Source organism: Lagopus leucura, unplaced genomic scaffold (genome assembly GCF_019238085.1).
Source record: "Lagopus leucura isolate 7727_CA_CO unplaced genomic scaffold, USGS_WTPT01 Super-Scaffold_100009, whole genome shotgun sequence".
Lineage (NCBI taxonomy): Eukaryota > Metazoa > Chordata > Aves > Galliformes > Phasianidae > Lagopus > Lagopus leucura.
The window spans coordinates 21,878,054-21,897,246 of record NW_024962266.1 but is presented as its reverse complement, the minus strand read 5'-3'; the positions used below and the strand labels follow the sequence as shown (position 1 = coordinate 21,897,246).

Below are 19,193 nucleotides of genomic sequence, written 5' to 3'. Positions count from 1 at the left end.
CAGAAAATCAGAACAGCTCCAAGAGAGGATTTTGGCATACTGACCCCATTTTCAGGAGTAGTAACGAAGCTGTGTTTGAAGCAATTGGAGGAAGTCTCTCAAATAGCTACCTGTGGCTCCTCTCTTTGGTTGCAAAATGGGATTGCAATGAGAGGATTTGTATCTCCAGTGCCTCCATCTTCTGATGTTCCTTAAGCTGTACTGGCAAGTGTCTCCTGTCAGCACCAAGCACTGAGTGTAAACACTAAACAAAAGGCCAAGTGTTAAACAAGGTCCTGCGGACAAAAATCACTCACATTATTCGTGTTCTATTCAAGCTGAGTTATTCCTATACAGAAAGTTATTTATGGTTAGCTGAGATGTTGAGTATTTTAGACTGACAGCTATGCTTCTCTGGCACTTCGATTCCTAATAACTGTCTTTTAATAAAAAAGTAAAAGTAGCAACAGCGAGGTTACAGTTGTGGAGTTCAGATAGGCAGTGACAAGCAGTGTCTGATGAACACTGCTAATCTGCCAGTTGGAAGGAATCCCAAGTTGAGACGATCAGGACTCCTCCAGAAATCTGGCACTTGGCTGATAATGTCTCTGGCTAAATGTCTTCTGAAGCTTACAAACACAATATGCGTACCAGATATGCCTCAAGTTATCTCTCCTGGTCCAGTGCTGCCCAGCTGAGGCTTTTGCTGGCTCTTCTGTGTTTCTCTGCAGCCCTTGTCTTTCAGAATATGTTTAAACCTCAACTGGTGGTGACTTCTGACAGACATTCTTATCTCCACTCCCCACCTTCATACACTATTTACTACTTTACTTAAAACATATTCTTTTCAGTTTTGTTGTCTTTCATTAGCATACCAACAGAAGATGTTCTGTTATGTACATACGCTTTTTAAGCTTTGATATATTCTCATGCTTCTTAAAAGCACATATTAGATTTGTTTTTTTTAACTTGGTTTCCAGTGAATATGAACTACCTTAACAGTTTTCCTATGAAGAAGGTGATAGTATATCTGTGTTGTATCTGGTCAATGACTGCTACAAGAGTACTAACAAGTCTTCCACTGACACCGCTAACACAGTGGCAGGAAAATAGACCCACAAAACTTTCTAACTGGATTTTCATTTATAGAAAGTGTTTAGAGCTATAGAATGGTCTTTACATAATGCTATATAGAATATATAGCATTATATACGAATATAAAAGGGAAAACTCCTTTTTTCTGTTGATCTATAAGTTACTCATGATATACCCACTCCTGTGTATGCAAGTGCTGTCCTATATGTGCTCTCCATGAACCTTTTATCTGAAGAACTGTGGTCTTACATGATTTTTATCTGTAGGCATGTAACAACTCTGTTTTCGTTCTCTGTAAGAGCTCTGCTTTTTATAGACTTGCTAATTCTGGTGCATCCTTTTTTAAATTGTTGATAGCACTTGACAATTCATTAGTAATAAAACCGAGTTGATTAAAGATGGTCAGCTCGAAAATCTTTTTATATGCCATAACTTGACTTGATTGAATGCCAGACTCTTACTAATTGCTTAACTGAGCTTTCTTGGCATTTTTGTCATTTCATTTTCATAATCTAACCTGGGTCTGGATCGTATGCCCTTGTGGGAAATGAGTGTGTGTTTAGGCAGGTGGTAGGGAAATCCTTTGGTTCAGCAGTAACCTTCACTCATGAAGTTCCTGCTAATTCTCAGCTGTGGGGCAGGATCACAAAATGATGAGCTCCTTTTTGGTTCACAGTAATTTTGTGTTCAGTTGTACAAACGCCTTTGCATACAGATGCCTGGGGCTGTACAGCAAGCTCTCTGTGTTGAAAGGAGAGTAGGAAGTTCTAGGGACACTTGAATCCCTATTTGCTTCTATAGAGCTGTGGTAGATGCTCTTAGATTATTCTCACTTGTCTGTGGTCTGTCTCAGAGATGCAGGGGCCTGCCACTTCATTATTAAACATGGACCAGCTGAATTCCACTGCCTCCAGATCCTAGTCAAACTAGACTCCTCTAGTCAAACTAGGCCTGGCTCTTGCCAGCCATGTGCTTAAGAGGTCATTGAAAAGAAACAGATTATAGGAGACAATCCATGGGAATCAGATGTTGCTCTGGGAGTTACAGAACAAAGGGGACTCCTGATGACACTGTTACAAGTGAATAGCTATTTGCAGTGTAATTGATGGATTTTCAAAATATTCTTACAAAAAGGTGACACAATTGAGACTGTAAATAAATTTCTGAAGTTAGCATTATTGGAACTTCCATATCATGACTGGAATTTTTATTGATGCTATACAGCATGGCATGAAAAATCTTTAAAATTGCTTTTGACTAAGAAATGTATTGAAATGAAAGTCAGACCTTAATTGTTGTACGAAAGCAATATAATCATCTGTAATTGAATTGTCAGAAATGCAAATGTTAGCATCTTGACATTTACCATTGCTGTTCTGTCTGTTCTAATTATCTTTATTAAAGGCTGAAATTAACAAAGGAAATGGCTGGAAATTAGGGATGGTTTGTTACATTAGGTGACATTTACTTCTCTGATACCCTTTATCTTGAGTTGGGGCTTGATGTTCAATTATTGTCTCTCTTCTAGGGAATAGCACCAAAATTGAGATTTTCTACGACCTCCCTTATTACTGAAAGTCTGTTAAGCTCAGGAAGGAGTCACGTACAGGTTAGCATAATTTAATTGTTTGCAATTTAATTTCTAGATTTAATATTGATACGCTTTGTTTCAATTTTTTGCATATGCTGCTCACTTCAAACTTTCCTCATTCTTTTGTTGTGGTTAAAGCAGTTGTCACGGGTGCTTGACAACTCGATTAAGTTTTTAATCGAGTATGAGTAAAGAGTGGGTCTGGTGCATGACAGTAAATGCTGAGAGTTCCTTGAATCTGAAACAATTATCACCTGCTATTTTCTGTGATCAGCTGAAGTGTTAATCCCTGGTGTATTGCAGTGGGAAGGTTCACTGTTTGGTACTGGCACTTAGAATTAAGGCGGGACAATGAAACTTAGTGAAGTCAAAGAAAGTCAAAAACAAACCAATAAATTGTTTTCCATAACGATGTCAGTAGCAATCAAAACGAAGATTTCTGTTGCAAAACCTATCACTAATGTTAATCTGGAAACGCTGCTTCTTCGGTGAGTAAAGTTAAAGAAGTAGTAGCTGAAAAGAGTGGGGAGAAATACCCTCTCTGATGCATTAGTTCAGTTTGTATCACTTTTCTCAGATCTCACTGGTTTGTGTCATATCTTCCTGGGACAGACTGTCACACAAAGTTACTCTTACACGCTCCTCCTTCTCTGGTTTATTGCAAATGGTGCAGCATCACTCAAATGGAATTGTTAAGAAGGTATGTGTGCAAAAAGGATGAGGTGACTGATCCATTCATGGTATTGTTCATTAATTCACTGAGAAAATTCAATTTTAGCAAAATATATTACTGAGACACTTGAAGAATTTCTTTATTGAAAAAAAAAAAAAGAAAATTAGTGCTGATAGAAAAAAATAAACTCATTGAAGGGGACTTCAGTAAAAGCAGCTTGATTTGAAACTAAAGAATGACCTTAGAAGTATTTAATATGTTACAAAATTTCCATTAAATTTTCATGGACTACAGCAAGGATTTAATTTTACAACTAGTTTAAGCCAGGAAAAAATGTAGTCTTCTGTTAAAGTTGAAATTATTCTTAGAGTTAGATTCTTTTTTGTTTGGGACAGTTTCACACTGTGGCTCACTACCAGCTGCATAAGTGCAAGTACAAGCAAAAGAAAGCAATGTGAACTGTGTTTGTGATGCCAGATTCACGCTATGCTAGTACAAAACACTCAACTTCATCTTGTTTTCATTGTTATATATGGAAGGGAAGACACAAAGGTAAGCTGGGCATTTTTTTCCTAGGTTCTCCTGAAGTAAAATAATGCATGCAACATTCGTATTTAAGAATAATGTCAACTTCCTTAAGCTTGAAAAGTAATTGCTAATTGGAAAACCAAAATCTTGCCATGCTTTTATTTTTGAGCTTCTGTAACATGGGAATTTGGGCAAAATTTGGCTTAAAAGCCTAATTATCCATATGCCACTGACTTTAGTAGTCTGATAAGAATTGTATAATCTAGAATTTCTTGACCTATAATGCTTCCAGAGTAATTACATGTACATTTAATGCCAAGAATTGCAAAGGAATGATAATGTATTTCAAATAAAACTTCAGTGTTGGAGTGAGTTTTGCAGTCTTTTGAAGTGGTCACTGCAAATTTGATAATTGTTTGGAATAGGAGCTAATCTGAATTGTTAAGTAGGCTTTCCAGTGGAAAACAAGCAAGCAAACAAAATACTCATGTACTGTACTGTGCACAGGGAGCTGGTGAGGGTGATTGTTTCCCAACTTTCCTCCATTCAGTTAAATGTGAGTATTTTAAAAGCAGCATCAACTTGGAGATAAACTTCTGAAGCAGTATTAGAAAACGGTGTGATTTTTGTAAATTTTGGCTGAAAAAATACACGCTTTGGATGTAAACTGGCAGCAATACAAATAAACAGCTATTTCTCTTCTTTTGCAAAAGTACTGACCTGATTCAAGATAATCTTGGGAAGATGGTCTGGTTGTTTGTTTTTTTTTTTTGTTTTTTTTGTTTTTTTTTTATTTTGTTTTTTTTTTGCTGTTGTTTGTTATTATACAAAACAGTCTTGATTAAGACACACTATTCAAGTAGTAAATTGACTGTGTTCCAAGAAAATATTGATTTCAGAGTACAATTACACTTCTTGTGACTTTTAGGCAACTTTAAATGATCTGAATGGAGAAGAATTTTAAGATATGTATTTTAGAAGTTTTAAACAGATGAAAAATCTGCCCAATTTTGTATGTCCAATGCTGATAAAGTTTATGTTAAATGAACTTGATAGAAACCCCAATTTTTTTTCTTTTTGCAGTCTCTGTTTGCTAAAGGAATGAGCAAACTAATTGAGTGAAGTATTAGACACTTAACTTCTAACACGTGGTAATGTGTGTTTTAACCTCCTTTTGGATTCTGACAAAATGGTAAATACATTGTTGCTTTTTAAATTGCTGTCTGATTATAGTCTTCTGAGAGGAATTTCAGCTGACACATAGCATCAATTTCTGTTAAAATTATTAGTTCCCTGTTTCTGTTACTGTCAGTGGTCTTTGTTCTGCATGCTGTCAAAGCAGATAATTTCTCTTTTTCACTTTAGGATGATTTGAATTGGGTACATCACTCAACTCCAAATGGAAAACTGCAAACAAAGTTACCAAAGAAAAACATGCTTTCACCTGAGAAAAGCAGGCACAGTGTAGCAAGAAAGAACTATGAGCAGCCAACCATAGCTTCCAAGTCACGGTCTCCATCTCCATACACAAAAAGACGAATGTGTGAGCTGTCAGAAGAAGCCAGGCAACGACTTGCCCACTTAAACCTTGGTCCTTACAAATTCAGAAGAGAAACTGATAAACCTCCATTTGTAGTTAGACGGGTTTGTATTCTCCACAAAGTGCTTCTAGTTTAGTCTGAGATCAAACATTGTTCTTCCACTGAATGCTGTTCCAAAAATTCATTCATCTGTTAGTTTAGATGAATAATTTCTCTCCTTTCCAGTCTGTCACATAGTTATTTAAATATAAAAGAATTTTATTTTAGTTAATGTTATCTGTTAGTAATAGACAAAGATCAAATTCTTTCATGAATATCTTGGTTAAATTCTCTGAGGCCCCATTTCTTTTTTTCCAGCACGGTAGACAGTATAATAGCTGTATAAATTCAACTTGGAAGTAATTGATATTAGTATTAAAAAATCCTGAATAAGACTTTAAAGAAGAGGTGTCTAGTCACATTAAGAACACACACACTGCCTCTTTCAACTTTGTTAGCATTCTCTGATCTTTGAAACACTTGCTTTACTCAAAGCTACGTCTCTGATACTTTGACTTACAGCTGATAACCAGCCTGCATTTAGCACTTACACAAAATCTGCATGTGGAAAAACTGTTCTGAAATTAAGTAGTTACTTGAAGAAGCTTCATGTAAGTGCTTTCTTGCAGGTCCAGGTTGCCCAGCCTCTTGGATGAACGTGTTCTCTTGCAAATTGCTTTGTTACAATTTGGCCATCCTCTTTTTTAAGGATATTGCTGAGAACGCGTAGGGCCCAAGATAAAATTGTTCTGACTCTGTGCTGTGACACGATTTCTCTACGATTTCGAACATTTGTCACAGCTACTGAGATAACTTAGCATTTAATTAGTTTGCCTGTCACACTATTTCATTTTTGTTTATGTACAAGTAGTAATAGCTTATCAAATTCTAAAATTCTTTCAAAAGTTTTCTTCTACTTGTAGGTATGTTTTTCTAGAAATTCAAATTAGTCTCATTAATCCATTAATTATTCATCAGCCTTCAATTTGTCTTTCTCTGTTATTTTTCTTTTATCTCCTGCTAATCAGTTTTTTCTGGTGTTTGATCTATAGGTGAAGTTCACAGTTTAGTTACAACATCTGTAAATACTGATTATTGATTTCAGTTGCTCTGTTATATTTGTACAGGAAGGAAGATTCTTGTCTCTTAATGCATCCCTTCCTGGCATCATGGCCTTTCTAGAGTGAGAATGCTCTTTTCAGAGCATCTTTACTGCTGAGGTGTCTTGGTTTGGCAGTACTACATTGACAATTAAAATTAAATTATGTTAAAATGTAACTTTTTTAAACCTAGGAACAGTAGCACTTTGTAAGGTCTGAACAGTTTGGAATAAATATGTGGTATCACATGGTCTTTAAAAAGATATCTTCAAAAAGATGTTATAGATGAAGGAGAAACTGTCTGCTTTTTTTATTCCTTTGAACAGCATGACATTCAGGCCTTTCTAGACCTTTCTAGAACTCTTTTTGTTTATATGCGATAATGCTGATAATATAAACATTAAGAACACATTTTTGAATAGTATCTGAATAAGAATAAATGATTTTAGAAAGGACTGGATGTGGTCTTATGGGGGGGGCCGGGGGGGCGGGGAAGGGAATTAAAAATATGTACAGAGTTTAAAACATCTGATACTGCGCCTCTTAACAGTAGTTTTGCTTCAGGTAGAACAACCAAGTCCTGGAACTGAGCTTTATGCCCGCTGTACCCTCCAAGAAGGCACAATGGAAGCTTGGTCCAAGGTAACCCGTGGTCAGTATTTAATACTGTTATTTAATGCTTTTTTTTTTTTTTTTTTTTTTCCTCCAGTAGTTTAGTCAGGTGTTTGTTTTTTTTTTTTGTTTTGGTTTGAAACAATTTCTATTGGAGAAAAACCTGCTCCTCTTTGGTAGGAAGAATAAGAGCGCTGAATAACCCTATTGTTGCAAAAGGTGGGTTTGCATATTTCTTTACCTCGGGGAAACTTGGAACGTAGTTCTACATGATAGGAAAGTAGGAGCAGAAAATACCAGAGTCCAGGCACTCTGTTCCAGTCCACCTGTTTCGATTAGTTGCATAGAGGAACAAATCTGCACCTCAGTTGGTGTGGGTGTGTTAGTCATGCCTGGAATGTTGATCATTTTGAAATTCAAGAGCTCTGTTGCTTCAAAAATAAATAATGTGTATATCAGCTTTTCTTTTTTTTTTTTAAGTGGATCTGTGGCTTACAGTTGTTAATGAGCATCCAGGATGCTTGCGTGTGTCTCCTTCCACTTTCACTGGCAACAGTAACTGAGTATTTTATAAAGAGTGTGGGACAAGAAATTTAAATCTTACTTTTTTTCTTGTAATAGTACTGAGTGCAGGATATTAAAGGGTTACTCATTCTTGTTGGGATTGTGCGTATCAATCTGTTGTAGCAAGGTAATATAATAGACCTATTATCATCTAGTATCGTTATGTACTTACAAAGGAGTTGATGGTATCTAGCCAGTGGCTAGGAGAGAGAAACCTGCCTCACAACTAACATCCAAATGGTTTACTAGTCATGTTTCTATGTATTGGAGCTCAATTCTAATTTTCATAAAGCATAAGTTCCTGTGATTGCAGTACAATTTAGTCTGGTTTTGCTTTTGTGCAGATAGATGATAATGGGTTGTTTTTAGGGCTGCTCAGTGCAGACTGATACAACTGATGAAGAAGGCAGACATAATTAGTTGTCATTCCCTTTGGGGTGAGGTGCATATTGACAGTGGTTGGACACCCTGAGCTGGTGTGGATTTAATAGTTCCTCCACTGTTGCTTCTGTGGTCTTCATAACTTGTGTTTATGAACCAGTGATGAGGGAAAGAGCAAGGAGGTGATCAGAGGAGAAAGAGGTGGCGGTAGGGAAGCTTGTTCCAGAAAGTGTGGGAAGGTAGAGTAATGTAAATGAGATTTTTTTTGAGATTATAGAGTTTTACTTTTTATTGATTTAGACAAGTAATAGCTTAGCAAAATGTACTACTTCTGTCTATGTAGAAGATTGTACTTGCCCTGATTTAATGTTATTAACACTGTACTGAGTAAAACGTGAGGTCATTGTTTTCATCTGAAGGTAGTAAAATATTACTGGGAAGACTGTTTAGAATTTCACAGTCTGTAATAATAACTTGGTTTATTAATGTTTGGGAGAAGAAGTAAGCTATTTTGTAAAAGATTTTATAAAACCGGGCATTCAAATTTTCTTTTGAATTTCTTGAAGTATACAATTTTTTTCTTTCTCCAGATCTTTCTCTTCTTGGCAGCTACAGACCCAAGAAAGCCAAAGTGAGTACTCTGTAGTGCTGTTTAGAAACTAGTTTTGGGGGAAAGCTCTGAGTGAGGAGGTTTGATCTGTGTAGGTACGTTTGTAACTATCTACTGCACTACCAAAAACAAGACAAAGGATGTTTAAAATCTGATATAGCTCTGTTTATCTCTGTTGGTTTATTTTGAAATACAAATGTGAAACAATATTCTGTGATGTGTCCATGCCTGTAGGTAAAGGACTTCTCTTTGGCATTAAGGCTTGTGGTAAGACTGTAGAAGAGCCTTTAGAAGTAATTTATAGAAATCTGCCTGGTCATTCTGAGATCAAACTTTTTTCCAGAATATTATACAAAGGTAGCTCAAGTACAAATGGCAAGCCACTATTTTGTCATTTCACATTTAACTGTTAATATTTTAGCTACTTTGTAAAAAGTGGATCTGAAGATAATGTCAGGGTTCTATCTTGTTCTGTTGTAAACCAGGGTAACCCATGGAGACATCCGCATGCTGTATTTCAGATTAAGAGGAGCTATGAAAGGAGTAAATGAAAGAGTTAAGATTGACTAGGAGATAGATGAGAATTTTTCCTGGAGGAAGAAAAAGTCATGAAAAAAATAAGTCTGAGCAGGGGTCCCAGACTGAGGAGAGGTCTGAGGTTTATTGGTGTAGACTCTTGGGCGTCACCCAGAATCTCTGAGGATCCTGTGACATGGGAGACTTTACACTATGCAGTCAGAATAAGATGATAGCCTGAAAACCAGGCTTTGCTGTAATACAGAGTGTTAGATACCAGCAGGGAGCACTTCCTAGTTCAAACTAGGGCTCCTTTTGTACAATGGGGATCTTTGTTCTTCCCCAGCAGGTGGATATTCCTGCATGTATGGAAAGCCTGTAACCCTTCGGTTTAAAAAAGAAAACTGTACCTCTTACCTTTTGATATTCATATTACATTTTAGCAAGGTTTGGTGTTTTTTCTTGTTGTTTTTAACAGGCAAGATCTACTCATGGGAAAGACCATGACAATTCTTCTGATGTTTGTAGTGAGGATGTGATCTCTGGTTCACCCAACAGGCTGGCCCATTCTGGCGGTTCATTAGTGCATTCAGCACCTTCAGCATTTCAGAAGCATTCTCTAAGTTCTGTACTAAATCGATCTTCTCTAAGGGAAAGGTAATAACTTGTTCTTGTTTGTGAAATTCTGGAATCATTAACAGTACTTGCATGACCATAGGTTTCGTGTTTGGAGTTTACACCGGATGAAAAGACAGATCTTTCCCTGTCAACTATCTTGTATTTTCTATTTTTTTATCTTGTACTTTGTATTTTTATCAGGAGCTGTGTTTGCCATCACCTCTCTGCTTAACGAATACAATACAAATAATATGGCAATGAAAAGGATCCTTGACCTCTTTCTTGCTGACCTCCCCTGAAACAATAACGTTTCTGATTACATGTCCCCAGTGTCCACCAAATCTTAAATAGGGAAAACTTAAATGGGTAAATAATTAATGTTTCAGAGGGCATTAGGCTATCAGGAATACAAATATAGATATATGTTAAGCAGGATATTTTAGAGCTGTTTGGAAACCTTTTTTTCTTCTGTCCTTTTCACCATAGCGTTTGTAAGTATGTACTTCTGGTTGTGCTGTAGTCAAATATGTGACTAGTTTGAGTAATGTCCATGGGCCAACTTTCATATAATTAGTATATTTACAGACTGAGGTGATCCTTCTGCTTTATTTTAAGCTGATATATCTATATATATATATATATATATAAATATATATATAAATATATATATAAATTTATAAATATATATTTATTTATTTATTTATATTTATAAAATATATATATATAAATATATTTATTTATTTATATTTATAAAATATATAAATATATATAAATATATATATATTTATTTATTTAGTCCTCTAATATTAATATCCCCTAATTTGGTGGATTTCAATCCTTAGGTGAGTATGTAGAGCAAGCATAGAAGTTCCAGTGTCTTGAGAGGGTGAAACAGAAGAAATTTCAACAAGCAGTTTTTTCATGTTTATGCACTCCAATCCTGCAAGGAGAGTATTCCCTACTTGCTGCTAAGTAGAATGTGTCCTGGGTACACGATGTTCCTGCTATTGTATTGTAATGTATTGCTATACATTTGGCTTAATAGGTTACTAGATGACTTTCTAGGGGTAGAAAAGTTGTATGCAAATCTGGGCCTGAATAACCAAGTACCTAAAACAATTTGAACATGCTTGGGATCAAACTGATGTCCTGTCCCTTGATTCTGAAGTATTTATCTAAAGCCATACTTGTGTATGTGTTCTGACAGCGTGTTCACGCTCATTTCTGATTCTTTTCTCCTTCTTACCATTGGTACCTCATTTAGTGAGTGCTCAAAGGGTGTGTTTTGTAGCCTACGCACACTCTAATACTTTATTTTTCCTCCAAAAAAGGAGAACTATCTCAGTTTTCTCCTTTTAAAAAGAAAAATGACAGATGGCAGGTGGGGATTGAATTTTTTTAGAACTCAGATCAAGTTGGTGGTTTAACATCTTTCTCTGCTTGAAAACTTGCTTGGTTGTTCTTCTGTGTAGTAGTATTTCCTGGGAGCTGTTATGTGAAAATCAGGATGTGTTTGGGTTTGGAAAAAATGTGTTGCTTGGTTGTTTTTTCTTTTTATCATCTTGTCTACATCCCCACATTCTCTCATGCGGTCAATCTCCTCTTCTTACATTGTGCACTAGTTAACTATGTCTGGGTAAGAGATTGTAATGGTGATTGTTTAATTTGCTTATTTAATGACTGTATTCAAAGATGACAAAGTCTTTTCTATTGATAGCAAGGAAATCTTGTGTGTTGTGAGCCACTGTTACTCAGCAAGTTAGTCATTCTCCAAGTCATCTTAAAACCATCTGAATGTTCTTGCCTTGTCTCATTACTCAGCCCCTCTCTCCAGAAGAGATAAGTGCCTTTTGAAGTTTCTTTTCTCTTTAGAACTAATATTCTTAGCTCTTCTGAGATGTAGCATCTTTTTTTGTTAAAGACCTGAGTATTTACTTCTGACATTAAAAAAAAAAAAAAGGGAAGTAAAGGGTATATTTTGGAAAGTTCGATCTTTGTGTTCGTGCTGCTGAGATAACAATGGATTTAGCTGACTGTATGCAGAGACTTGTAGTTGGAATGACAAGCATGGATCAGAGGTCAATGTTTGGAAATGCATGCAAATGCTGTTCTATAGATTATAGAAATACAGACAAATCAGAACTATTGGACGTGTGGCAGTTTTAGAGTATTTGCAAGATGATATCTTATCTGACAGTGATTTGATTGTTATTTCCTCAATCTTATTTTGAATTACAAAGACAAACAGCTTCACATATACATACTGTTTATTCATCTGATCAATCCATGGTCAATACAAAACTTCACAAGTTACCTCAGCCTTTCTTTATTTCTTCCTTTTTTTTTTTTTTGTTTTGAAGTGAGCATGAAGTGAATGTCTGTCATTCTGAGAGTACTTCCTCATAAACCTTGAATAGTTGTTAAGCCACTGCAATACCTTTTGGTGATACAGAAGTTTGGGGTCTTGCATAATGCCTCCTCTGGAATCTTGCATCCTTTGTAGCAGTTTCCATTTCTTTCATGTGAGCCTTTTTGAGAGATCTCAAATCAATGCTCTCTCCTTTTCCACTGGAGTTGAGCCAATAACAGAACTGTAAGCAGTTTTACTGTTGGACAAGGCTCCAAAGTTTTGAATATTTATTTTTCATATTTTATTTTTACACTTTTCATTATTTAGGTCACTGCAGGAAAGATTTGTTGTGTTGCAAACTGAATCAAAATAGAGTGATGAGGCTGTGCATCTTCATGCCCTATTTTGATTTTTATTTCCTATGCAGAGCAATGATGCATGCATGTTCTTCCCTGTTTATGATGTCTGCCCAGCTTCAATCAATGTGGTTAAAATGTTATTTGCCCCCACAGGCTGGTTGTTTGTGCATAGATGCTTTGTGAAAGCATTAGAACTGCTGTAGAAGAGGAAAATTGGACTTCAGTGCTTGCTTTCATAGTGCCTGTATATCGTCATACATACCTAGAGGGTGGTGGTTTTCTTGGGGACTTGCAAGCTTAGCCTTCCTTGAGGCACTGAAATCTGCAGCAAAATACAAAGCTAAAGTCATCCTTCTGTAAAGAAAAGTAAGCTAGTGATAGAAGTCCTCTGAATGGAGCTATATGATGGCACAAAAGAAATTCTTTTCTCTAGAGACTACAACAGTCATAGCAGTATTTGATCATTTCTCCTATGTTGAGAAACAAAGTTATTTCTCATGCATTTGAGATCAAGGGATTTTTTTTATTGATCTGAAAAGTAATCACTTCCAGAGCAAAGGCCATTCCAATGTCTTTTTGAGATTCTGGTTGCTCTGCTGAAATGTGATCTTACCTACTGTAAAATCTAACAGAAATCTAAGTTCTGTTTGAAGCAAGACAGAGGTTAACTGCTTGGATCAGATAGCTTCTGTAATTTTCCTATACTGGTTTTCTACCATCTTTTTCTATCGTCTTTTTCCTAGTACTAGGGAAATATCAGCATGAAATGCCACCATACTGGATCCTACTACATCCTGACCGCAGGTAGTTTACCCTGTATTTTAGAAAGCAGAATGCATCCTAACCCAAGGTTTACTTCTGTGAGAATGAATGTTTAAGTTCTGAGAGCTTTCTGCTACTAATTGGAACTCTAAATAATTTAGCAGACTTCTCAGAAGGTGGCTTGCTCTGGGAAGAGACTGCGACTCAGTCTCCAGCTTGATTTTAGCCAAATATTTTGGAAGTTTTGGAATTCAGCTTCACAGTGAAGTAGTTCTCAAAACTTTGGGATTTATCATTCTCACCTTTTGAGGACCCTTTTATTATTTTGCGTTCTCTAAGTTAATTCAACTGCTGGGAGCAGCACTCATGGATCAGTTATTCTACACCATACATTGCAAAGACTGTGTAGTACAGAAGCCTTGTTTCATGTTTTTAACCAACTTCTATACTATTTTATCAACTTCATTGCTCAGTAGGTAAATTTGAAAGTGACTGATGTCAAAACTTTCGCCTATGAATAAACATACTCAAAGAAGTGGGAAAGCTGCCAAAGAGTACAAGAAAGTGCAGCCCATTACTGACATCTTAAACACCTAGAACAAGAATGCCTAGAACTTTTAATGGTATTATTGGGCCTGTGGTTGAGATCTTGAGCTGCAGTATTGAGCTTGGAAGTTGTCTGCCTTTTGGAACTCACGTAATACATGAGGATGATTTCTCTTGCCCCAGTTTTAAAGGCCAGAGCTGAAGCTTAGGAGGGGAAAAGAAAGCATCTGTGAATTTTACATCTCTGCACTGAAGTTGTAACAGTAAACGGTGCTTTTGGAAATGAGAGAAACTCTCTAGAAGGAGTTGCATTTTTTTTTTTTTTTTTTATTGGTGGTTTTTGCTTGTTTTTCTTTTCCTTTTATTTCTTACTGTAGCAGAAGAGCAACTGTCAGCTTCTGCTTCCAAATGCTGAAACTGTTCTTTGATTTAAGGCATTGGCTGTGTGTAGTGGTTTCTGCTTCATAGTAGGTATATTGGCATTGTGAAAGCAGCATACTTCCTTCACTTCAAATATTGTGAGAATGTAAGGATTTTCATATTGTTACTCTTTTATGAATTGTAATGAAAATGTGTGTACCAATATAGTCTCTGAAACACTTTTGCACTTGTACATCTTGTACTGAGGTTTATAGCCATCAGGTAATTTAAGAAAAGGAAAAACAAAATTGTATCCTTTATGAAGTAGACCAGTAGAACAATTAAGTGCAGCTCAGCTATTCTGTTGTGCCTCCATTGCAGACCAGTATATATTGAGAAACAAGCTCATCTTGCTAGATTACTACTTCATGTCCTTTTGAGCAAGTATAAAGTAACTTCTCCACTTTCTGTGCACGCTCATAAATATCCTGATTGTAAAGCCTGTGACTCGTTTTATCCATTTCAGAGTTAAATATATTTGGATTTTCTGAGAATCTCTTTTGCTCCACGCACAAATTCTTGTAAGATTGTTATTTTCAAGGTTATATTTAGCTTAAGAGTTATTTCTTTTCTCCCTTCCCCCCCAATTACAGTAACATCCTCTCCAATTGTGAATCTGGTACCACAGTACTTCATTGATTTCTATCCTCTGATAGTTTGTCCTTGTATGTGGTTTTGCTCAGCATGAAGTCTGTGTCTTTGAAGCTGATGAATTCTTCATGGAGGCCAGATGCACAGAGTTGTTCACAAGGCTGGGAGGTGTGATGGTGAGGGAAGGGGTCACGATAGGCATTGCAAATATTCTGCAGCAGGCTTTTTGCATTAATTCTACCGATCTGAAATGTATTAGTATCTCCTGATGTGATGAAATGCGATATTAACATTTTTGCTTTGTGCCAGTGAATGATTGGATTGTCTGACATTTGAAAATTCCTATTTATTACTGCTCTCAAGTTTGCAAGCTGCTGTTTCACTAGAGTAGGTGGATGGATGTATTCTGTTTGTATTTCTAATGGAGTATTTCGTCCTAATGGATAAAATCCTGTGCAAAAACAAAACAAAACAAAAAACAGCTTTAATCTTTAACACAAGATCTAAACTGTGCTTGGCTTCTTTTTTGTTCTATCAAGGTAGATGTCTGCATGACCTTAAAAAAGAAAAAAAAAAAAAAAAAAAAGCCTTATCTCATAAAGAGTATAAATGCCTTTAGTCACATTACGAGGGAAAATGGTTCTGTTTCCTTGATTGTACTCAACACAACATCTTTGAAATTAATCTTGAGAAGTTCTCTGATTGATCTGGCTTTTTCTAGGTCACTGAGCTATATTTCCAAAGTGTTTATACAATCTATTGGAATCAATAAACAATTTAAACTGATGTAACTGCAGAATGTTTGCAAGTCCCAGGGCAAATTGGAAGTATGACAAAGAATACAGCTATAGAAGTTTATTTTGTTTATCAGGACAAACAGTCATTGAAGTGAAATGACTTTCCTTCCAGTGTTGCAGTACAATACTGACACCTTAATCACATAAATAAGTAACCAGTCTTTTTAGAAACACGGTATTAGTCATGTTAGGCAAATGGAATCTTGTTGTTTATGGCTTAAGATGCTGTGCTCTAATGCCTGTTCTTAAAACATTTCCAGAAGGAGAGTTACCGTATCATAAATAGGTTTTACTTCAGATTATGGGTGTTACATTTCAAGGCAGGAATTTCAGTATGCATTTTGGTGGATGTAAATATTGACGCTGTGATTTTAAATGTAGTTTAGACTCAGCAGTTATTACTAAAATTAGACAATGACAATACTAGCAAAACTAATTAAAATAAGCTGATACTGCTTTTAATCATACTTAAGGTTTTGATTCTATTTTTCCCTTGATAAATTCAGTTTGGGATGTATGTGAGTGGCCAACATTTCTTATACCACAGCGCACACTAGTGGATTGATCAATGAAATCACCTGGAGAAGGAAATCTAATAGTTCTTGATTTAAGTAATTTGATTTTCTTCTTGCAGACGTAGCCAGATATTTTCTAAGTGAATATAGTAGCAAACTGTGCTTTCTTTTTTCAAAAGTAAATGCACATATCTCCAAGGATATTTGTAAATTTGAGATTAATAACGATGATGTGAAATCTTACATAGGAATTTCATAAAATTTATTTCCCCAAGGTAATCTGTTCCAACTTCTCACTGCCAGCAACCTGGATTTGGAAGAACAGCAGCCATTGTATAAATATGAGGGAAATGCCATGACTTCATGACTCTAGCTTTTATTTCCTAAAAATTGAAAAGACTCACTGCATCTCGAATGCAGATTTTTAAACATACATTTGGGATGTTCTGTAATATTGGTGTTTGTAAGGGCTAATTGCAAGCCTAGAGATGTTTTTAAGAGCTTTTTCACACCTGCATGATCTGATGTAGTGAAGCACATTCGAAGTAGTGTGCTTTAGCATGACTACGGGGTTGGGGTTTTGTTCAAAATGTTGCTGGTGATACAGCACACACTTCATAATGCTGCCCATCAAACTGAGTTTGGCTGCATTAAGAAGTGAATGTTCCTGCCTGCCTAAATGACTTAGCCCTCTATTTTCTTTAAAGGCAATGCTTTCTAAACAAAATTCACACATATTACTTTGCTTTCTTGTAGGAAAAATTATGTGAGGACTTTTAATGCAACAGATCCTTGCATTCTATATGTAAAGTAATTGAACCGTATGGATTTGCTATACATGCTGTTGGATTTGAAATTAATTGAAAATGTTCAGGATGCTAATATGGATGTTCTTATAGCCAGCTCTCTGAAAACCCTTGCCTGTAATGAACCAACAATAAACTCTGTTGGATGTCATTAGAAATCCAGAAAATATATCCCCCCTATAGATTATATGATTCATACTCACAATATTGTGCCATTTATTGGCACCCTTTCTTGGAGAAAAATAGAATTGTTCAGAAATGGATGATTTGATTTAAGGAAACTCATAAATGGGCTGAAGATATTGGGGTTGTTTAGAATAGAGAGATTTTGGAGAGGTAAACAGTAACTGAGTCTGCGTTAATTATACACAGGACAAGGAAAGAAGCAAAGGCAGAGAACTGCTCACTTTCTTCTTGTATTGTTGTATGATAACAGAAGATACGAGAAGTGGACAGAAAGGCTCACAGCCCCAGTCCAGCTGATCTACATCTGGCTGCTTATATTCATATTTAGCACGAGTTTTTGTGTTATTTTCTTGGTGCAAGTCATGTTCTTGGATGCTAGGAAACACTGAAATGTAGATACTTGAACCTGATTTGGCACCCTGTTTCTATTTGCTCTGATGATGTTTTTACTTACACGTTACACTCCCAACTCATTTTTCCCCAGTGAATTCATTCTTGGTGTTTTCTCATTTGTTTGTCAGTTGGTTTTAATACATATTTGAGTGTACTAAAGTCTGGAGGTTGGAGTGTAAATAACCCTATTCTTAAAATCTTGATTGCATCCTCTAGTAGTCTGAGAATAACATGAAATTTCTGCCAGCTTCTGAGCTTGCTGAGAAGGATGAGAACCTTATTTTATTTTTCTTTCTTGAATAAACTGGTGAAGAAAAGTTCTGCAAAATGTAAAAGAAGATCCAAAAGTGACTGTGGGTTTTAAGTTGCCCAAATCAAGCAAACTATTTTGATTTTTGATTTTTTTTTTTTTTTTTTTAAAAAAAAAGCCTTAAGATGTAGCTCCCTCCTATGAAATCAGGATTGTGAATTTGCATTTTTTGAACTCTGTGGGCTTTCCTATTTGCATTGGGGTTATCTTTCTGTTGATTTATTCCAGTGGAAAGAATTTAATGTGTGCAGTATTTGCTTTAAAAAGAGAAAAATGAAACCTGATCACTGGGAATAGCATAACTGTACGGCTTTTCTCTTCTGTAGGGACAAACAGACGTTGCAAAAATATTACTTGTTACAAAATCATCAATGCTTTCTGTGCTTTGTATCCTGTGCTGGAATTGTAGATGCATGTTGTTTATGCAGTGCTTCAAAATGTTTATTTCCTTGTACTCCAGAGGAAAAAAAGAATCAAATCTAAACATTGCGTACATTCCAAATAGAAGGAAGCTATGCATGCTTTGTAGTTTTTAGAAAATAAAATAAAAATCAAAGCGAAAAGTATGTTAGAGCTTTTCAACTTGCAAATATTTCTTCTTTTTGTGGTTGTTTTTTTTTTCCTCTTGCAGATTCAACTCTGGTTGGCCTCCACCAGCAAATGGAGATGAGATCCATAAAAGAGTGAAAAATATTTTAAGGACACACAGTGCTAGACAGCGCCTAGTGTTTGTAAGTTTGAATACTAAGTCCTTTCTACTTTCCAAGATGACTGAGGAAGAGAATTAATTGTGCTTATACTCTTGAATTTATTACGATGATGTTTTTTGAGGCACATCTGATTTAGAAATGTGAATTTAGTAAGTAAGCTGAACTCTTTCTCACTGTTTTCAGTAGCCTTCTTGTGTGAAGCTCTTGTGGACAGGTGGCAACCTCATAAGGGTATAGAGGACAATTACATTTTCTTTATAACTGATTCCTCTGTTTTCACTGTAAGCAAAAAATGTTAGTGATCTATTATAGAACACCGTGGCTTAACATGTTGTGCATCTGCACATAAACAGCTGCTGGTGTCCAGCTGTTTGTAGAGCTAATATTATTCTCCAGTTGTTTGTGGATTTTTTTTTCCTCCCTTTAATTACCTGGCTCTAAATGGGATCTAACATTATTAAGCCTGGGATCAGAATACTTTGTCCTTGAGTCTGATGGAATTTTGAAGTCTGATTTTAGTCAGATAGTCATTTTTTGCCACTGCAATTTTGAAAAACCCACTCCTGGCACAGGATTTCTCTCAGCAAAGCATTTGTAAAAT

At 35.9% G+C, this 19,193-nt stretch overlaps 1 protein-coding gene across 2 annotated transcripts in view; it reads left to right on the top strand.

Annotated features, from left to right (window-relative positions):
• Nucleotides 1-19,193, top strand: part of SPATA6 (spermatogenesis associated 6) — a 39,974-nt gene that overhangs the window by 9,546 nt on the left and 11,235 nt on the right. For both annotated transcript variants that reach the window (XM_042874077.1, XM_042874076.1), the window contains 6 exons: nt 2,603-2,683; nt 5,232-5,510; nt 7,111-7,198; nt 8,694-8,734; nt 9,708-9,886; nt 18,514-18,613. In XM_042874077.1, coding sequence (XP_042730011.1) covers nt 2,603-2,683; nt 5,232-5,510; nt 7,111-7,198; nt 8,694-8,734; nt 9,708-9,886; nt 18,514-18,613 — 768 coding nt within the window. The remainder of the gene's footprint in view (nt 1-2,602; nt 2,684-5,231; nt 5,511-7,110; nt 7,199-8,693; nt 8,735-9,707; nt 9,887-18,513; nt 18,614-19,193) is intronic.